This window comes from Sorex fumeus, unplaced genomic scaffold, assembly GCF_029834395.1.
Source record: "Sorex fumeus unplaced genomic scaffold, SorFum_2.1 ptg000008l, whole genome shotgun sequence".
In the NCBI taxonomy this organism is placed as follows: Eukaryota; Metazoa; Chordata; class Mammalia; order Eulipotyphla; family Soricidae; genus Sorex; species Sorex fumeus.
In genome coordinates, this window is record NW_026606065.1 from 2,573,985 (window position 1) to 2,595,655 (window position 21,671).

A 21,671-nucleotide genomic window follows, 5' to 3' on the forward strand; every position below is an offset into this window, starting at 1 on the left:
GGGAAGGCTATGCTAAGACCCTGATAGTGAGAAGTATAAATGCAAAGGTAAGTAAATTTCATAATATGGCAGTGTGAAAAGAGTTGTGGAAGTTGACTGAAAAATGAGGATCACTGTAAAAAAAATCTTACCAGGTGGGCAAGGGGAAGAGCTAGTTTAAAGGAAACATCACAAGTAAAGGCTCTGAAGCATACAAGTAAAAGAAGTATACCCAATTATACCTCATGATGTCTCACTAATAAAAATTTTTAAAAAAAGAAAAAAAAAGTGGTCCCTGCTGAAGGATAGAGAGATATGTTTGTGAATGTAAAAAGGAAGTCGTTAAAACTCCAGGCCTGGTTCAGATGCTGAAAAGACAGTGACACTTCCTACCACAACTAACCTCTACCGAAGCATTTGTGATACTTCATGTGATACAGAAAGTATGTATGTGAATGTCTTACTTGTTGCTCCTATAAGACCTTCGAAGACAAGGACCAGGCCTTGCATCGTGCTTTTCAAGGGAGTATTTCTGTTCAGCTATCGGCTGAATGATTAAGCAAACAACTTCTTAAATCATCAAAGATGACTGAGTCATCTTTAGCACAGAGTCAACATTTTTATTTTTCATTTCTAATCTTGAGATTGTACTCGCTTGCTTTTTACTATGCTCCAAAGGATTGAGAGGTTGATTCGTTCCTGACGGCAACTGGTCTGAAGTCCAGAGAGATACTCTACTCAGGTCAACATTACTGGAATTTCAGATCATTTAAAAGATTCACGTTCTAAGGAATGGAGGACTTTGTCACCAGTAAAAGTATGACTTGGAGCTAATATTTTAAAAACATGAATAACAAAGGAATTTCAAAATGGTGATAATCTTGTGGAAATGTGCTAAGAGGCACACATTTGCAGATTTCTCTACAAAAACAGTCAAGGATTTTAAAAATTTAGCTTTGTATCCGATTAAAACGAACGGTTTACAAACCTGCAACATTCTTCAAACCAACGTGCAACGTAATCCCACATGTAATAAGGCTCAAAAGAATTAAAGAGAAGGTTGGCAGTTTTAATCAGCTCTGCTGTTTTCTTATTTTCTCTTAGTTTACTAAAAAAAAAAAAAGGACCAAAAAGATTGTAAACATTAACATTTCTAATTTTCAGAACTTTTTAAAAATTTTTCAAATTTAAATTTAATACAATGTTGTTACAGCAGTATTTTCTTAGGAAGTTGTTAAAAATTTTATAGCGAGAAAACTGCTACAAAAGACCTTTCAATTATTTTATGTGTAACTCGTTTTGCAAATTTGAGTTTTCAGAGTTTAAACATGTAATCATAAATCAGACCTGCACGGTAGCACTGTCCTCCCATTGTTCATCGATTTGCGCGAGCGGGCCCAGTAACGTCTCCATTGTGAGACTTTGTTGTTACTGTGTTTGGCATATCAAATATGTCACGAGGAGCTTGCCAGGCTTTGCCGTGGGGGCGAGATACTCTCGGTAGCTTGCCGGGCTCTCTGAGAGGGGTGGGGGAATCGAACCCGGGTTGGCTGGGCCAGCCACGTGCAAGGCAAGCACTCTACTGGAGCAATAGCACAGAGGGTAGGGTGTTTGCCTTGCACACAGCCAAAAAGCATATTACTTAAACTATAGCACAGCAGCACTGTCCTCCCCTTGTTCATCAATTTGCTCAAGTGGGCCCAGTAACGTCTCCATTGTGAGACTTTGTTGTTACTGTGTTTGGCATATCGAATTCGTCACGGGGAGCTTGCCAGGCTTTGGCGTGCGGGCGGGATACTCTTGGTAGCTTGCTGGGCTCTCCGAGAGGGGCGGAGGAATCGAACCTGGCTCGGCTGAACCGGCCGAGCACAAGGCAAACGACCTACTGCTGTAAAATTTTGAAATTCATTTTTCCTATTTTTCTCTGACTTGTATATATGATGCAGCAGATGCTAGCAAAGAGTATATAGTAATTTTACAATATATGTAAGTTAAACCATTGTGCTGCGCATATCTTCAATTAATCAGACACATACAACAGTTACGTATTAATAAAACCAGAGAGGAAATGTGTGTAGAAAGCAGATATTTTATGATAAAAATTGTGTAGTGCATGCTCTGTGTGGAATTCAGAGGAAAACCCAGATTCAGTGATTTACAATGCCAAAAGAAAAAAAAAAAGGCAAGTAACTAGCCATTGTTCAAATAACAGTGGTGCTATTTCTCTTTTGTGGCCTTTTAGACTTTCATTGCCCTCAAATTCCATTTTATCAGGAACCTATTTTCCACCTGGTCTTTCTTGACAGGGTTTTTTTCTACTTTAAAGAGTTTCTAAATAAAATTCTGTATTTCAAGAGAAAATAAATAAATAAAACCAGAGAGAAGGGTAGTATTTGTGCTTTTTCCTTTTTTCTTTCTTTCTTTCTTTTTTTTTTTGGTGGTGAGGGGGTAATACAGCGGATGCTACGGATTACTCATGATTCTGTGCTCAGAGATCACTCCTGGTGGGCTTAGGGACCATGTATGTGCCAGGGATCAAACCCAAGTCAGCTACATTCAAGGTTGGCACCCTACCCACTGTACTATCACTCTGCCCCCTACTTGTGCATCTTCTGGTACAGGTTTAATTTATGTTCTAACCAAAGTTACTTTTCATTTTCTAAGTGCAAAGTGCCGTGTGCCTTCAAGTTAAAAAATATTTTGATGGGCCCTGGTGGAGGGATGGGTGTTTGATCATTGTACAATTGAAACCCAAGCACAAAAATTTGTAAATCTACAAATGTACCTCATGGTGTTTCACTAACAAAAATTTTAAAAAAAAAGTAAATGATGGAGAATGGGCACTGGTGGAGGGATGGGTACTGGATCATTGTATAATTGAAACCCAAGCACAAAAATTTATAAGTCTACAAATGTACTTCATGGTGTTTCACTAATAAAAAATTTTAAAAAAATTTTTGAGTGTGTTTTATAAAGAAAAAACCCAGATTGGTTACAATTTAGAGTTATACTGTCTTATCCCACTCTGCTCCCCAAGAAGTTTGATTTAAATATGATTTTAGAGAGGAAAGAAGATTGCCAATTCATTTGAGAATTTAAACTTATACATAAAAAAATATAACCATACTCTGAAGAAAACAACAGGATGTTATTTTAAAACTATTTTTAGTGTATGTTAATTTGATATTTTTTTTTTGCTTCCCTTGGTGTATATAAACTGAGCAGTGACTTGATTTTCATAGCTTGATGATGAAGGAGTGTTCTCTGACTTCCTGTGCTATTAAGGATTTGCTTAAGAAAGCTTATATCAAATATTATTCTTGGTTTGAAAAACAAAAATAAGAACTGTAAGTCATATTACTGGAATATCGGTCAATAACTTTGCTAATCCAGGTGGAAACCATTTATCCTATTAATTTCTTACCTACCTACATATCCTACTGTTCTAGTCCTAAACAATTGACAGGTTAGTCAATATTAACGTTACGACTAAAATTATAGGGTATCATACTTAGGAAAAAATAAACTGTCTTAAAAAGTTGTAATATATGAAGTATGTCATTTATTAAAAAGCAAGATCAGGGGCTGGAGTGACAGCACAGGGGGTAGGGCATTTGCCTTGCATGCGGCCGACCTGGGTTCGATTCCCAGTATCCCATATGGTTCCCCACGCACCGCCAAGAGTAATTCCTGAGTGCATGAGCCAGGAGCAACCCCTGTGCAATGCCGCGTGTGACCCAAAATCACACTTAATCACTTAACTTCCCGTTAGTCGTCGATTTGCTCGAGCGGGCGCCAGTAACGTCTCCATTTGTCCCTGTCGCGTGCTAGTGTAGCCCAATGGCATCTCTTCGCTCCGGGAACATGGAGGGCCTCAAACCGATCGTTCATGATCTTGACAAAGAAGTCTGACCATCTGGTAGGTGGGCGGCCACGCGGTCTCTTGACATCCCGTGGAATCCAATCAGTAACAGCTCTAGTCCAACGGTCGTCTTTAAATCTCATTACGTGACCAGCCCATCTGATTTTCGACACCTTGTCATATGAGACAGCGTCCCTGATCCTTGATCGTCGACGGATGTCAGAACTCCGGATTCTTTCTCTCATTTGAGTGAAACGTGTTATTCCAAGCATAGCTCTTTCTATTCTTCTTTGGGAGACCTGAATGGCGTTCTCATCTTGTTTGCGTAGGGCCCAGGTCTCTGAGGCATATGTTAATGCAGGAAGAACAGTGGAATCAAAGAGATGTGCCCGGAGCCGGAGGTTCTTCGTCCTCTTAGCTATTTCTTCCACGTTCTTGAAGGCGTTCCAAGCTGCTCTCTTCCTCCTGCGCAGCTCGGGTGCCAGGTCATTTGTCATGTTGACCTCTCGACCTAGGTACACATAGCTGTTGCATTCGGAGATGGTCGTTCCATTGAGAGCGAATGGGGCGTCAGGAACAAGGCTGTTTCTCATAAACATTGTCTTCGTAAGATTCAGCTGTAGAATTGTCGTACCATATGGAATTGTCGTACCATATTTGATAGGGTTCAAATATGGTAACACATACAAGGGTGATTAGAGGCCACCCCAAAAGCCTCTATACCTCTCGGAAAGACTGGCAAGCTACCGAGAGTATTCCGCCCGCACGGAAGAGCCTGGCAAGCTATCCGCTGTGTATTCGATATGCCAAAACCAGTAACTACAACTGGTGACCCAAAAAAGAAAAAAAAAGACCATTTATAAAGCCTAAGGAGATACTAATTGAAATTTAAATTATGCAAATAAGATTTATATACACACTCTTGGAATCTTTGTAATATTACAATAGATGAGACTAGATAAAAGATAAGCTGTATAGAGCATAGAGAGATAGTACAGTCAGTAGGGCATTGGTCTTGCACAAGCCACCTGGGTTTGATCTCCATTATCCATCCATCATGGTACCCTGAGCACCATCAGGAGTAATTTCTGAGCAGAGAACCAGGAATAACCCCTAAGCATTGCCAGGTATGGTCCCAAACAAAAAAAAACAAACAAAAAGGTAAGCTGTATATAGGAGAAAATATAAGACTTTACCAATATTTATCATTGACTTGAGGACCATGCTATTATATGACCTTTCCCAGGCATCAAAAATATGTACATATATAGATAAATATATACATCTAATGAATATCCATAACTTAAATAAAAAATCGTTTAAAGAACATATGGTATCCTTAAGTTCACTTACTCTGTGTTAACGCTTTTCTAATCTATGATTTGGTGTTGAACAAGTCAAGTTATGCCAACAATCCTTACTAACTGACTTGTGCTAGTGAATCTCTTGTGAGTTTAAGTGTGAATAAGGTCTCCAGTATCTATACCTTCATCACTTAATCACTTAATTACCTTCATAATTCCTGCTAAAATTTAGCTTTCTAAACTGACAGAACTAAAAATTAACCGTAGCATGTAGGAGTTTGTTTACACAGCAGTCATATAAATGAATGTCAGAAAAAGTAGTGTCATTAACCAGGAGAGTTCATACCGAAATTAAGTGACACTTTAAACCAATTTTACTAATTCAGAACACAAAATTCACAGAGTATTTTCTATTTTACTCTCAATAAATAGGTACACATTTATGTAATGATTGTTTCTTTGATATACCTGCTTAACTGAGCATGGTCCTTGCTGAAGGGAGGTTCCATCTGAATATCCAATTCTGCTTTGCACTGAGAATATAATGTTCTAAACACTTCAATTAGAACATCTTCTAGAATTACAGGTCCTAAAATTAATAGATACATTGAAGCCAATAATTAATATTGATATGATTAGGCAAAAAGTGGTCTGATTAAAGGATGCCTTAAAACAAATAATTAGTAAACCACGGTCCCCAAATAAAAAATATGTAATAAAAAAATTAGAAAGATACTTGGTGTCTGAAGGATGTGGAACTGCCTAGTCAACTCTAGAATTATTTTTGAGGAGAGAATTGCAAACTTCTCAGATTTCTACACTACTGAACATGATTCATAAGTGGTAAGTCTATATTTCTGTGAAGCACCTTCTTTATCTCCCTATATATCTTGTGTAACAAAAGCATTTTGAATTTACTTAAAGCTTTTTGATTATCTTAGTTAATACAAGCTTCTGTATTTAAAATTGTTTTTATTGCACCATAATTTCATGGAGCATCACTTAATAAACAATCATATAGTTCTCCCCACCTTGAAATTAAAACAATAAAAATTTTGTTTTGAAAGCTAAGCTAAACTTCATATTTGAAACAGCTAACAAATGAGTAACAGTTAGTTTATTATGAATAATAAACAGTTAGTTTATTATGAATAGTTTATTATGAATAAATGTTTATTTAAACAGAGCTTTTCACAAAAATTATATAATCAGAGAAACTGGTTTTGCAAGTTATTAGCTCTGTTACTTTGGACAGATTATTTAACTTCTTTGAGCTTTAGTAATCTCATCTAGAATGAGAATATTCTGACACATACAGGTGAATCAGGAGAATTAGCAAAAATATTTGTAAGGCAGGTAGCATAGGTCTCAGAGAATGACCATTAACTAAATTATACTTTTATCTATTGTTAATTTGAATCATACAAAAATGAACAAGACCAAACTTTAGTGTATAATGGATGTCAATCTCCATTAAAAAATTCTTGAGCTTCTTCTATAAAAAAATAGCTAAAAAGAAACATTAACAAAATAACAGTTATAGTAGGAGCTGGTTGGATGACGTAAGCTTTTTTTTTTTTTTTTGACTTTTTGGGTCACACCTGGCGATGCTCAGGGGTTACTCCTGGCTTTGCACTCAGGAATCACTCCTGGCAGTGCTCAGGAGACCATATGGGATGCTGGGAATCGAACCCGGGACGGCCGCGTGCAAAGCAAATGCCCTACCCGCTGTGCTATTGCTCCAGCCCCTGACTTAAGCATATTTGCTAAAATATGCATAATAATATAATACAATTACATAATTTATTATTTCATTCTAATGTTGTAAATATTTATGAACTTTCTTAATTTCTGCTCCAAGAGTCGTGGTAAACTTCCCAACAGATCTAAAAGTTAAGAAACATATGACGAAGAAAGAAAAACACAAAACTGGGATAGAAAGTTGAGAGATAAAAACCAAATATTTCTGTTCAAGTTCAAGAATTCTATAAACTATAGGATAGTCATGATAGACCATGAGCATTTCAATTTCAGTAACTAAATCGGAGAGCCTGGCAAGCTCCCTGTGACATATTCGATATGCCAGACACAGTAACAACAAAGTCTCCAATGGAGACGTTACTGGGCCCGCTAGAGCAAATCGACGATCAACGGGAGGGCCTTTACCTTTACCTAAATCCGGATTAAGATTCATTCAAACAAGTAGATAAAGGACCACACGTGATAGCCTCTCAGTATCTATATTGCAAACCACAGTGCCCCCAAATAGAGAGCATGAGGGAAATTATCAGCCATAGAGGCAGGGGGAGGGTTAGAAAGGGAAGAAGTGGGGAAATACTATGACATTGGTGATGGAAAATGTGCCCTGGTGGAGGGATGGGTGCTCGATCATTGTATGACTGAAATTCAAACATGAAAGCTTTGTAACTGCTATCTCAGTGATTCAATTAAAAAAAATTAGCAAAAAAAAAAAGATTCATTCGAACCGTATTCTTAAAATGTCTCCTGTTATAATTCAAAGGTAATGGGAAATTGACATACCAATTGAAAACATATTTTCTTAACAGTTTACAGTGAATTTTAAATAAATTGTTGAGAACTTTGATTTAAAAGTCACTCAAAATCCAGAAAATGAAGTATCTTCTTATATTTGTACTATGAAATAATACATAATAAACACAGTTATATTTTAAAACAGATCACACACATATTAATATATATTACCTAGCTCTGGTTTGTCCAGTAAGCTGATTAAAATACGAAAAGGTTTTAGATCCTGCATTAAAGTGCTCTCTTCTCCAAATCCATTCATCTGTAAGATCCCCACCATTGCCTTTAAAAACAAAAACAGAATCAGATACTTTTCCCTAAAGTATTTGCTAACTACAACATATCTGACGGAGCATTTATATCCCCTATTGTTTTTGCTTCTCTGAAATTCTTTCAATGAATTTTTATTTTCCCTCAGCAGGGGATGAAGACAGTGTTTACATTTTCTCCAAAAAAAAAAAAAAGGTCACAAAAAATAAAGAAAAACAAATTCATGAATTATTTGATTGGATTATCTCATATATAAAAATCTGTGATAAGGGAACAGAGAGATACTATAGTGAGTAAGGTGCCTGATTTCTATGTGGCCAAACTGTATTTGATCCTCAGCACCACATAAAGGGTCAGAAAAAAAGTACAGCAGGCAAGGTACTTGCCTTACACATAAATGGGTCTGATCTTTGGGAACACATCCCCTGAGCACTGCCAAGAGTTATACTTTGAGGCCCAGAGCCAGGAGTAAGCCAGGAGCACTGCTTGGTATGATCTCAAAACCAAAATAAAATTATAAAAATTTTTAATCTAAGATCAAAACATTATGGCCCAAGCATCAACATGCCATTATGTAATTTTCCCACTTATGAGACATAACCAACCATATTTTCATGATCTCTCTGTTGAAAATGCTTCAAATGTCACAAATTGTGGGGCTGCATTTATTCTGAGGTATCTTAAAGATATGAAACAGAAGTGAAAAAAAATGAACCTCTGGATCAGAGTAACATTTACAGTTATTCCACTTGCTCACGTTTTGATTCCTCTCTGCCGCATTTCCTGAGGTAACACAGGTACTGAAAGAAGCCAGGTTTTAGATCCATTTTAAGAAATGCTTAACTTTTTGTTGTATTCAGTCACACCCGGCATTTTTCAGGGCTGACTCCTGGCTCTCAAAGGTCACTTCTGGCAGGACACAGGGGACCCTATGGATCTCAGGGATTGAAGCCCACACAGCCACATGAAAGATAAGCATCCTACCCACTGTACAACAGCTCCAGCCCCAGAAATGTTTAACTTTGATAGCGCCAATGCATGAGACAACCTGAACCACATTTTAAAAAGTTGTAATAGCAAAGTATTAAAAACTATGAATTTATGAAATCCACACTAGAAGTCAAGTCGGACAGGTGCACGGATACTAAATGACTGTAGTTACGGTATAGTCATTCTCAGGAAGTTTATGGCAGAGCCTGGCAAGCTCCCCGTGACGTATTCGATATGCCAGACACAGTAACAACAAAGTCTCCAATGGAGACGTTACTGGGTCCACTCGAGGCAATCGATGAACAACGGGAGGACAGTGATAGACATATACATCCATTCTTTAAATTATGAATTAATTCAATTAAGGCAAAACCTTGACTTAAATCCTTCATAAACCTAGTTGTCGAGAAATGATCAAACTTGAGAGAAAGCACTTTTACCTGAACCAACAATTCTTTTGAAAAGGTTGTGAAATAGTAAGTGGCATGTTCTTCAGGATTACTGTGTCTTGTGCTTCTGGGTCCTATGACGGCACCATTGTTATCAAAACCTCCATGGAAACAAACAGCAAATTACATTAAAATGGAATTCTTAAAACTATGTTTTCACTAAACACTAAAACAGCAAATATCTCAAAAACAGCACCAGACACTTACCAATTAGTAGCCCAATCAATGTCAGCAAGAGAGATCATTTTAGATAGTTTAATAAGGGAAACCAATTCAATATGTAAGTATCATAGTATTCTTCCAGAAATATCCTTTTAAAAAATCTTATTAATAGGGAAATGACTATTCAGAAAATCTCGGCTAAAGTGTTAGGATGTCCTCTCTTTCTAGGTGGTATGGAGTTATGAAGGCAGTCTAATCTCCCACAAAATGTGTGGCCGTGGGAGGCTGGTACCATGTGAGGAACAGTAGCATTGGTCCAAATACTTAGATTATTAGTATTTACTTCAAAGCTGGAGATTGTTGATATTTTGCTTATTAACTTATTTATTCCTTTTCAAAAATACTACAACCATCTTAATTTATAAGGGAAGAAAGTTTTGTAAGAGGGAGCATGCCCTATTGATTAAAATAGTGCTGTCTTCAACCAAGATGCTTTTGAAATTTCTTCATACACTACATAGTCTTGGTTTCATATTCCTATTGCACAGTTAAACTTTCAGAATCTGCTGCTAGGGTATACACACAATTAGATAATACTTTGTAGGCAAATTTCCCTTCATTTTTTTCCCACCTAAGCCCACACACATCAGACACCTACCAAGAAGCCATGCGTAAAGCCTTCGGTTCAGGGACATATCTCTCCTGAGAACTACGTGGAGAGCTGCCGACAAGATCCTGATCATGTCTGGTCGAGTTGCCTAAGAAAGTCAGAAATGAGGTCATGTTAAATAACACAGAAAAACAAATTAGCTATTTTCTTCTTTTAAATTATAACTTATTATATGTACATACCTTCAAAGTATATAAAGTATATACAACATATATAAAAACATAATCTTCCAAACATAGGGATTATTTCGCATGTTAGAAAATATAGGTACCTACATACAAGAAAATGTGGGTACCCGAACTATTTAGTTGTATAAAAGAAACAATAAATGGGTGATCTTGTTTCCAGTGAAAGTCCATTACCTAATAGCAAAGCTGACACAAAACAGAAAGATTGGAAAGTCATATGAAAGTCGTCATGTGTATTTAGTCCTTCGTGTATTTAGTCCTTCATAATTTTAGTCTTATGAACTGACTACAAATTCTTCAGATGTCTAGTATTTTCATAAATTCCCATATATTTCATTTCTTGTTCTTTAGCATATGACTTGCATGTGGGAGGCCCTGGATTCAATCCCCAACACCAACACACACACACACACACACACACACACACACACAAACACACATGAAGAATATGTATATGTATGTGTGTATGGACTGTGCTATCGCTCCAGCCCATACACATATACATATATATTAAAATTATTTTCATTATGGTGTAGATAGTATTAAAGTTCATATTTTACATATTTACTGTTTCTAAAATTAAAAAAAAAAACGGTATAAGGTAAAGTTTGGAAAAATCTTGTCTGGCAAAAGTATAGCGAGATAGTTGGATAAGGAAGTACTGAAGGAAGATTAGGCCGAAAACCAATTCAAAATCCCCAGCCCGGTGATGTTACAATAAAGTTCTTCTCAACTTCAGTCCATCATGAAATAGTTCTTTAAATCTTGTGGAGTTACATTATACTGAAACACTAGCGGTGTTTAATATCTGGAAAGGAAGAATGCTTGAGAAAAATCAATAATTATTTTTTCCTGCTTTTTGGATCACACCCAGCAAGGCTCAGGGGTTACTCCAGGCTTTGCACTCAGGAATTTGTCTTGGGGAACTATATGGGATGCCGGAGATCGAACCTGGGCCGGCCTTGTGCAAGGCAAACGCCCTACCTGCTGTACTATTGCTTTGGCTTCAAATTCAGTAATTTTTAATAGAAGAGTCAGCAAACAAATATTTTAGACCTTTAAGCTACAAAATATTCCTTTGGCATGCTCTTTGTTATCTTTTATAACCCTTTAAAGAGTAAAGTGTTTTCCCATCCCTCTACAAGTACACTGTGCTTATACCAGGAAACAATAGTGGGTATTTCTGTGAAAACCCTTAGAAAAATTAAGAGCCCGGTTTTAAGGATAGAAAGTCTCAAAATAGAACTCTGGATGGTTTATGTCCAAAGTAGGGACAACATAGACAATGAACTACAAATTCAATTACTAATAGCCTAATTTCAAACTTGAATAAATTAATAAAAAATGTGAATATGGATAATCATAATAAAAACATTAACTAGCTATTGAATTAAACATATTTCTGACAACCCCCCCCCGATATTTTTTCTAGTGATTTTTAGAATCAGATCTACTTTCCCAACATAGAAAAATTGACCATACTTTATTAACTTGGTCATGCAGTTCTATCATTCTGAATGCTTTTATACTGGTGCTTTACAGTTCTTCTCATTAAGGTTTAAAACTCTAATGAAATTTAGATAACTTCTGTTGAAAAATGAATACCCCAGAGAGCCAAAACCATACTGAAAAATAAGAAACTGGGAGGCATCTCATTACCTAATTTGAAGCTATACTATAAAGCTATAGTGATCAAAACTGCATGATACTAAACAACAAAAGACTCTCTGACCAAGTCTTCAGATTCGAATATCCAAGGAGAAACCCCATAGTCAGTTAAGATTTGACAAAGGAACTGAGAGCATGAAATGGAATAAAAACAGCTTTCCAATAAATGCTGGAGAATTGGATAACCACGTGTAAGAAATTAAAGCTGGATCCACAATCTCACATTTTACACAAAAGTCAACTCAACATAGATAAAAAACCTCAGGTCGCAGCTGAATCTATATGACACGTTGAAGAAAATATAGGCAGAAAGCTCCAAGATCTAGAGTTTAAAGGAGCCTTCAACATTATGAGGCCATTGACGAAGGTGACATAATTAAAACTAAACAAACGAGATGCCGAACTAAAAAGATTCTATGCAACAAAGGAACATGGGCTTAAACTAAAAGTAGCTGAGTGAGAAAACGTACTTGCAGTCAGAACACAAAAAGTGTTGATGTGCATGATATGTAAAGAATTCACAAAGATCAACCTCCCACCTGCCCACCCCCCAAAGAATGAGTCTATGAACCCCATCAAAAAAAACGGGTAGAGGAAATGAACAGAGGATTCTCTGACAAAGACCAACAGATGGCAAAAGATACATGAAAAAAATGCTCATCATCACTTACTATTAGGAAAATTCAAATCAAGATGACAATGAGATATCATCTTACACCAGTAAGAATGGCACATAATAAAAAAAAAACTGGGAACATTCTTAGTTGGCAGAGTTGTGATGAAAGAGAAACTCTCATCCACTCTTGGTAGGAATGATGTCTGGTCTAATCCCTATGAAGAGTTCTCAGTAAACTCAGAATTGAGTTTACTGAGAACTGCCATATAATCCAGCAATTCCACTTTTGGGTACCTATCCCCTGGACCAAAATAAAAAAAATATAAAAAATAATTAATTCAAAATGTATGCGTACCACTATTCATCTCAGCACTCAGTACAATAGCGAAGACTTAGAATCAACCTAAATGTCCAACAACAGATAACGGGATCATGAAGATATGGTATATGTACATGACAAAATACTGCACAGCTATAAATAATAGCAGAATGATGCAATTTGCAGCAACATGGATAGAACTGGAAGCTATCATATATGTTAAATGAAGAAAGTCAGAAGAGACCGGAGAAATACGGTATACTGTATATGGTAGTTGGATTGACTAGATGAGGGAATGCAATTGCTAAACGAGGGGCAGGGGGTTACCTAGATCACCCTTAGCCTCAGAGTAGAGGGAGAAGAACAGAAATAGAGTCGAGTAATGGGGGAGAAGCACTGAGGAGGTCAGGGGTCAAGGAGATTCGGGTACCCTGGTGGTATTAAAGAATGAGAGACCTAACTATCCAAACATCAGTGAAATCATGAGACCCGCACTTGAACAAGAGAACTTAAAAAGGTGCCGGGCAGGGTGGGGAGAATCGGTCGGGCACAGGAGGGAACCTGGGAACACGGGTGGAGAGAAGTTGACACTGGTGATGGGATTAGCACTGTGACATTGTGTGTCCAAAGCTCAAATATGAATAACTTTGTAAATCACGGTGCTTGAATTTAAAAAAAAAAATTAAAGACCATGATTAAGTCCCAGAATGGAACACTTGTAACTTTTGTTAGATGCTCAAATTTGGAATAGATCAAGAAGTATGAAATGTCACAATAACTAAGTACTTGTCCTCCAAATTAGGAATGACTACTAAGGATATGAGAGGCATCCTGAAATTACCAAACTAGAAAAGAGTAAGTGAATAGAATTAATAATCAAGTAGAAAGACTGTCTGGCTTTCAAGTCTTGGACTAGTCAGAGTTAGCAATGAGTATTACTTGATTTACCTTCAAAATTTTTACAATTCTACTTCGTAAACGGGAAAGTGTTTTCTACAAACTTACTGGATTACAAAGCAAACGAAGTTAACTTTTAAAAAAGATACATTATAAATCTATAATATCGAAGAATGACTTCTATTGGCATTGATGTTTTACCTGACTCATATGGAATGGAAAACAGAAGAGTATGAGGTCCAGTGTGCTTCTCTGTACAAGTACACTTGAGTCCTGCACCGAAGTACTTACTGCTTCTACCTGGAATAAAAAAAAAAAAAACTTTTAATGTCTATCGTCTATTGTAGCAAGAAACATTTACCATGAAAACGAAGCAATTTTTCACTTAATCTAATAACTAAAAGAATGCTTCCGAGTACATTACCAATAACTATTACACTACTTTGAATAGGTACATCAAGTATCATAAGTTAAGATTTAAGGAACATAAAGTGAAGAAATAACGTGAGTTGCTTAGCATGAGGTGCTAAGTTTTATTCCTTGGATTCCTGTAATCCAAGTGATCCCCCAAAACAACACTAGATGTGACCTTAGGGGCCCTGACCAGAGCCTGGCAAGCTCCCCGTGACGTATTCGATATGCCAGACACAGTAACGATTGTCACAATGGAGACGTTACTTGGCCTACCCAAGCAAATCGCTGAACAATGGGAGGACAGTGACTGACTGACCGTAAACCACAAAAACACAACCACATGCATGTATCACTGATAAGCTGACATTTTTATTTAACAATATTTTGAATTTTTTTTCTGTTCACTACATTAAGAGTTTCAAAAAATTTGAGGCCAAAAAAGTATAATTTTTTTTATAAATTGTATTTTAATTGCATTCCTAATGATGGGTACTTATTTGTACTTGTGAACATTTGCTATTATATGTTTACTTACCTAGCCTCCTTACGATGGGTACTTACTGGACTTGTACACTATTTGCAATTATAAACTTATTCAATTAGGTTCCTGATGATGAGTGCATATTGTACTTATAAACATTTTCAGTTTTAAGTAATGCTGCAATGTACTTCTTTAACATTGAAGGACACCTCTGGAGAAATCATCCCTCAAAGCAGGATGCCCAAGTCTTCGTAAACATGCAGTAGCAATTTAAATAATGTAAAGCTTTCTATTAAGATTATATGTTCCCAACAATACATGACGATTTGTTTCACCTATATTTACTTGTGTGCCTTTGATTTTTGCCAATCTAATATATAACTGGTATATTAATGTTTCAATTTTCTTTTTTCTTTTCATTTTTTGGGCCATGCCCGATGGTGCTCAGGACTTAATTGGGGCTCTGTTCTCAGGGATCACTCTTAATGAAGCTTGTAGTACCATACGCAATGCCCAGGGTTGAACTGGGGTAGGCCAGATACAAGGCAAGAGCCCTACCTGCTGTCCTATCACTCTTGCCCAACCGTATAAATCAAATTTTCATTTCACTTATAATATTGGGCATGTTTTCTATTTGAATTATCTTTACTTCTTTGATGTTAATTACTACCTAAGTCAATTTTTCTAGTTGGCTGTTAATTTTTATGTAAGGTAACAGAATAATAGTGATTAGTCTTTCATGACACTTGATTTTTTTTAAGTGTAAGGGGCTGTCAAGATGCCTCAGTGGTCAGGGGCACATGCCTACCAGGCAGAGGTACATGATTTCAATCTCCAGCCTGTCAAAGTCCTCTGAACTCCACAGTGCATTAGTCATAGCCGCCATAAAGTAATAAATAACTCAAACACTCATCAACCGGTGATGGATAAAATATGACATATTCATTCAATGGCCTAATCACTCACTAAAATGAGTGAAATATTGATAAATGCTTTAGTACAGATGAATTGTGAAAACAGGATTAAAAGTGAAAAAAGCCATTTGAACAAGAATACATGTCACATAATTCTATTTCTACAATTTTTTCAGAATAAGCAACTCTATACAAACAGAAGTATATTAGTGGTTTTGCCAGGAACCTTGTGTAATTAATGGGTATAGAGTTTCTTTCTTTTTGGGGTCACGGTCACGGTCCTCCCATTATTCATCGATTTGCTCGAGCGGGCCCAGTAACGTCTCCAACATGAGACTTGTTATTACTGTGTTTGGCATATGGAATACGTCACGGGTAGCTTGCCAGGCTTTGCCGTGCGGGCGAGATGCTCTCAGTAGCTTGCCGGGCTCTCCGAGAGGGGCGGAGGAATCGAACCTGGTTCAACAGCTCGCAATCTGGCTAACCTGAGTTCGATTCCTCCACCCCTCTTGGAAAGCCCGGCAAGCTACCGAGAGCATCTCGCCCGCACAGCAAGCCTGGCAAGCTACCCGTGATGTATTCCATATGCCAAACACAGTAACAACAAAGTCTCACAATGTTCCTGGGCCCACTCGAGCAAATCAATGAACAACGGCAGGACAGTGCTACGGTGCTGTAAGTAATCCCATGCATAAAACCAACAGCATCCCCAAGTACTGGCACATACAGCTCAAACCACACCCACCCCAAAAAATAAACAGAAAAAAAACCCAGCTCCTCAGAAAGAAACATTATTTCTTTCAGAGGGGGGACAGAGGGATATTAGAGTGGTTAAGACACATGCCTTTCATACAGTTGAACCAAGTTTGATACCCAGCGCTTCATAAGGTCCTCAAGCAGCCCCAAGAGTGATCTCTTAGCCCAGAGCCAGAAGCAAGCCCTGAGGATCGCAGAAAGTGACCCTGGTGTATGGCCCAAACCCTGCACCTCCAAATTAGGAAAAGTTCATGAGCCAGAGAGATATATGCTGAGTGCATACTTTACATGGTGGCAGGCCCAGATCTGACCACCAGCATCCCAAGGTTCCCTAAGTATATCGGGAGTGACCCCCAAGCACAGAGCAAGGAGTAACCCTTGAGTCATGCCAGGTAGGCCCCCTCCCCACCCCAATAAAATAGTTTACCGTGCATTTACCATATAAACCAGGTATTCCACTCCAACATATTTTCCCATAATATAAAAGTAAGTATACAGAATAAACTATATGTCAAAAATGTATAGCATTTTTACCTACAAAATGTATGCCCTCCCCAAATCACTCAAATATCTTGCAACCAGAAAATAAAACAAACCACGTTTTCGTATGACCCATAGCAATATAAACTACCCATATGTACTAAAACATGAATGACTCTCAAATGTGTCATATAAAATGAGAGAAACCAAGCATGATGCTTAATTCTGTATGACTCTGTAAACCTCCCCAGGAAAAAAGCAGAAGTCTCTGACCAGAAGAGAAGAGAGGAATGTTTTCAAGGACCAAGAAGTGCAGGGGAAGCAGAGCGACTACACAGAGGAACAGAAGATCTCTGAAGAGTGTAAATGTTGATGTCAATGTTCTGGGTGGCGTGCAGTCTTAATCTGATGACTGCAAGTATCTCTCAAAGTTGATATACAATTGTGTAAGCACTCCAGCGCACGTTAACTACATCACAATATGACAACTGATTTACAATCAAATGGTGCAAAAACTAAAGGATGATTAATCAAACAATTTTTAAGAACTTCAAAATGACCCCTGAGGGTTTCTCAACTTTGACGCCTTGAGAGTCATTTAAGAATACAGTAGAAGGTTTCTTATTATTTTTAATCTTGAAAAACTTTTGCAGGCTTTAGAAATCATTTCAGATTATTCTGGCCTTCAAATTTCCTTGAAGAAAACCCATGCCCCGTGAAAATGAGAATTTTGGTGACGGCACAATTCTCAGTCTTCATCTTGAAAAGAAAAGTCTGCCCGGCACACTTAAAAGGACTTGTCAAATAAGAAGCCACACGGACCTACCATCAATTCAATATCGCTGCCTATGATATAAAGCTGGTCTTCCATGGAAAGCTTTCTGTTCAGATGGGCAAGGACATATGTGATCCCAGGTAAACGCACAGCAGGGCTGGTGAGGAGGCTGCCCCAGAGGGCACTGTAGAATGCTGACTGGTCCACGGCGGCGGCCACCTTCTCCAGCAGAGTGTTTGTTCTGAGGAACAAAACAGAGTGACTTCAGAAGGGAAAAACTGGGCTTCACAGGGTTACAAGCAAATTACTCTTTCCAAGGACAGATGAGAGCGTCCAAGCTATGATTACTCGTCCTACTCCAGAGGCAACTCCAGGGAAGAAGCACAGGGTTTAGGGCAGTGGTTTGACGACCACTAACTGAATAACAGATTGTACTATCATTTTAAATCTGGGTGACTTGGGACTGGAGCAATAGCACAGCATCTGCCTTGCACGCAGCCAACCCGGGTTCGATTCCCAGCATCCCATATGGTCCCCTGAGCACCGCCAGGGGTAATTCCTGAGTGCAGAGCCAGGAGTAACCCCATGTGCATCGCCAGGTGTGATCCAAAAAGCAAAATAAATAAATAAATAAATCTGGGTGACTTACATATATGCTAGGCCCTGGACTAAGTGATTTCATCATGACAGTAACACAATGACCTGATTATTATTCTTGTTTTATTTGGGGGGCATTTTTGTTTGTTTGTTTCATTTTGCTTTCTAATGTGGGTCTCCCCAGCAATGCAGTGGAGGGCTACTTCCAGCAGTGCCTGAGAGGCTCCGTGGTTCCAGGGACAGAGGGAGGGCTTTGGGTGATGTCCCTGTCCTTATGATATTTAACTGGCCACCGAGCCTTATTTGTCTATTCACTACAGTAGAGGCCAAACCCAACCCAGCACTTCTCCGGGAATCCTGTGGTAAAGGGCACTTAACCGTGAGAACCACGTGCTCTTCTATTTGAGCTATTTTCTTGAACATTACAGCTATTTTACAGGTGAGGAAACTGAGTAAAATTCAGAAAAATTCAGACACAGTGAAAAAAAAAAAGCCTCCTAAGTACCCGGTATCTGCCAAGCCAGGTTGTTAAGTCCAACCCACTTCCAAATCCACAACTTTACTACCTATTCATGATTTCAGTTGGAAACCTAAACTAGACAGAAGCTAGCACTTTTTTCCCTATGTAAACCTTAAGGTTGGGGTCGGAGAAATTAGAGAATTTAACACACTTGCCCACCAACCCAGGCTCGAATTCCTGGCACCACATATGGTCCCCTGAGCACTCCTGAGCACTCGGCCAGGACTTGTCCATATTGGAAATGTCGCCCAGCCTTCCTCCACAGAAATCTTCAGGTTCTATCCTGAAGCATCTAGTATGTTAAAACATTTTGACTTAAGGATGCTTTCTGAAAAACTCATGAATTCGATTACGCAGCTGCAGAAATAAACAGTGCTCTCTTACCTCTCATAGTACTCTGACCCTTCTTCTAAGCCGGGCAGAATACCAGTCAGCAATCCTTGTAAACCAGGCTTTAGGGTTTTACCCAAAGGCAGGTAATATATCTCATACAAACTCAGCAAGGTTGGTTTCACAGACATGGCAGCATTTGCAAGAAGAGGAAATAATCCAGAACTGTTAAAAACCAGTGGGGGAGGAATAACAACAATAAAATTTTATAAACAACCAAGTTATAAAGTCGTACTCATTCTACGCTTCCTTTAGGAAAACTACTATGTGAAGAATTTAAAACACAACGGGTTTACAAAGTAAATTAAATAATCTTATACTGTGTTTTTAAAATTTTAAGTAGGAACAGCTAATGAAAGCAAATGAGAAGCTTTGAGAACAAAATCAAATTATTTTTGCTAAAGCAGCTTGTAAGGATATGGTCCTATGCATAATGATATGTACTTATTTGCATATGTTTACCTAAAGCTTTATGTACTTCTATGTTAAACTGATTGGATTGGATTAAGTTGTATCATGGACATTGGTAAATTCTGTATATGACAAGAAAGCAATGCACATCTTTCACATGAGTTTGTAAACTCAGCACTGCTGACACATTTTCATATTTCTCAACTCTTAAATAGACTTTGAATCCACTTTTCTCTTCCCAGTCCCTTTCCCCGGGTTTCCACTTCAAATAAGATATAACCCTAAGAACCTCCCCCAAAAACAAACACCCCCCCAAAAAAAGCATGATGTCATCATCAATCTTACTGAATGAAAGCTATAAATATTGGGAAAATCCTTATCATTTAAAAACAATCTTGTCTTGGGGCAGGAGCAACAGCACCATGGAGGAGGCATTTGTCTTGCAAGCAGCCCACCCCAGTTTGATCCCTGTCACCTTACAGGTTCCCTGAACCTTGCCAGGGAAATCCTTGGGTGCAGAGCCAGGAGGAACCGTGAGCACTGCCAGGTGTGGCCTCAAAATAAAACGTAAACAACAATTTAGTCTAACCGGCATTCAGTAACCAAATTTTCTCTCCAAAACACTCTTCTAGATATTTTAGTAATTAATAAAATCTTTTCGTCGCCACCAGATGGTCGAAGGAAAAAAGCCATCGTATCCTGATCATCATGTCTTGGCAGGATTGTCTTGAAGTAACTGTCCTCAGTTTAAACTGTCACCGATTTTCCTTTAAAAAAAGCTTACATGCTGCATGTGATCTTGAATATTTTGCTACCACTACATACTTCTGCGTAATAGCTGATGACGGGTCACCAATCTTGTCCTGGCCCCATACCCTGTGCTGCAGCTACACCAAGGAATTCCTTTCGGGTTTCTTATGGAGCCATTCAGGCCCCCTTGAATCATACTACTAGCAAAATGATTCTTGCTCTCTTTCTAACTAACAGTCTCCCCTCTTTGAGCGGTAACTCCTCAACTGTCTGAAGCAGTCCAGGCTGTTTCAGTGAGAAGCCTGTCTCCTAATTATACTCAGGTCTGACTTCTACTTGAAATCACCATAGCTCCCAATACTTACTCTCAAAAAGTAATTCTGTAATCCTTAATAATGACTTTAATGAGTAAGTAAGTAAAGTAAGTAAAGCCCTCCCGTTGATCGTCGATTTGCTCGAGCGGGCCCAGTAACGTCTCCATTGGAGACTTTGTTGTTACTGTGTCTGGCATATCCAATACTCTCGGTAGCTTGCCGGGCTCTCCGAGAGGGGCGGAGGAATCGAACTCGGGTCGGTCATGTTGACTGCGTGCAAGGCAGACGCCCTACCCGCTGTGCTATCGCTCCAGCCCCTTAAAGTCTGTAAATATTAGAAAGCAAAGGATGCTAACGATATTGTTCCTGTATCCTCTATTTACGGCACCAAGTCCTGTATTTTAGGAAACGCTTAACAGATGAATTAGGAATCTCTCTTACTCCTACTTTATAGAGAAGACAGGTTATCTAATGAGAACTCCTTCAAGACTCTACACTTCAGTCTGGTTTAACCTTGACCTGAAGGCACAGACACGGTCTCTTCACAGCCAAACCCGATGTTTCCCTCTCCCAGGAATCTGCAACAACCATGACTATTTTTCTTTTCTGTATGTTCTTTTTTCTTACACGTAGGCCTTTAACTTTTAACACAAATGTGCTTAAATCTTTCTCTGCAATTCGATGAAGAGAACAAATGAGAACAACAAAACAATTACTCAGACTTTTATCTTAATTACCTCTTGACTCCAAACTGCAAACTAAATTCAATTCCTGGGGAGAAAAAAAACCCCTGCATTTCCTCCAATTAATTGCCTTCTATAAGTATCGCTACAGTGAAACTGTTTTCATTATAGTTTCCAGAGTGTCAGAGCCCGTGGTCTGCTTTCAGTTCTCAGTCTATTTTACTTGCCTATTTTCAGCCCTTATTCTAAGTTGTCTACAATA

General features: G+C 38.3%; 1 protein-coding gene across 3 annotated transcripts in view; it reads right to left on the reverse strand.

The window, feature by feature from the left end:
• DOP1A (DOP1 leucine zipper like protein A) overlaps positions 1 to 21,671 on the reverse strand; it is a 118,986-nt gene that overhangs the window by 59,052 nt on the left and 38,263 nt on the right. For all 3 annotated transcript variants that reach the window (XM_056109762.1, XM_056109760.1, XM_056109759.1), the window contains exons 4-11: positions 19,246 to 19,416; positions 17,792 to 17,985; positions 14,126 to 14,220; positions 10,225 to 10,324; positions 9,396 to 9,505; positions 7,870 to 7,978; positions 5,614 to 5,734; positions 968 to 1,087 (exon numbers count right to left, since the gene is read on the reverse strand). In XM_056109762.1, the coding sequence (XP_055965737.1) occupies positions 968 to 1,087; positions 5,614 to 5,734; positions 7,870 to 7,978; positions 9,396 to 9,505; positions 10,225 to 10,324; positions 14,126 to 14,220; positions 17,792 to 17,985; positions 19,246 to 19,416 (1,020 nt within the window). The remainder of the gene's footprint in view (positions 1 to 967; positions 1,088 to 5,613; positions 5,735 to 7,869; positions 7,979 to 9,395; positions 9,506 to 10,224; positions 10,325 to 14,125; positions 14,221 to 17,791; positions 17,986 to 19,245; positions 19,417 to 21,671) is intronic.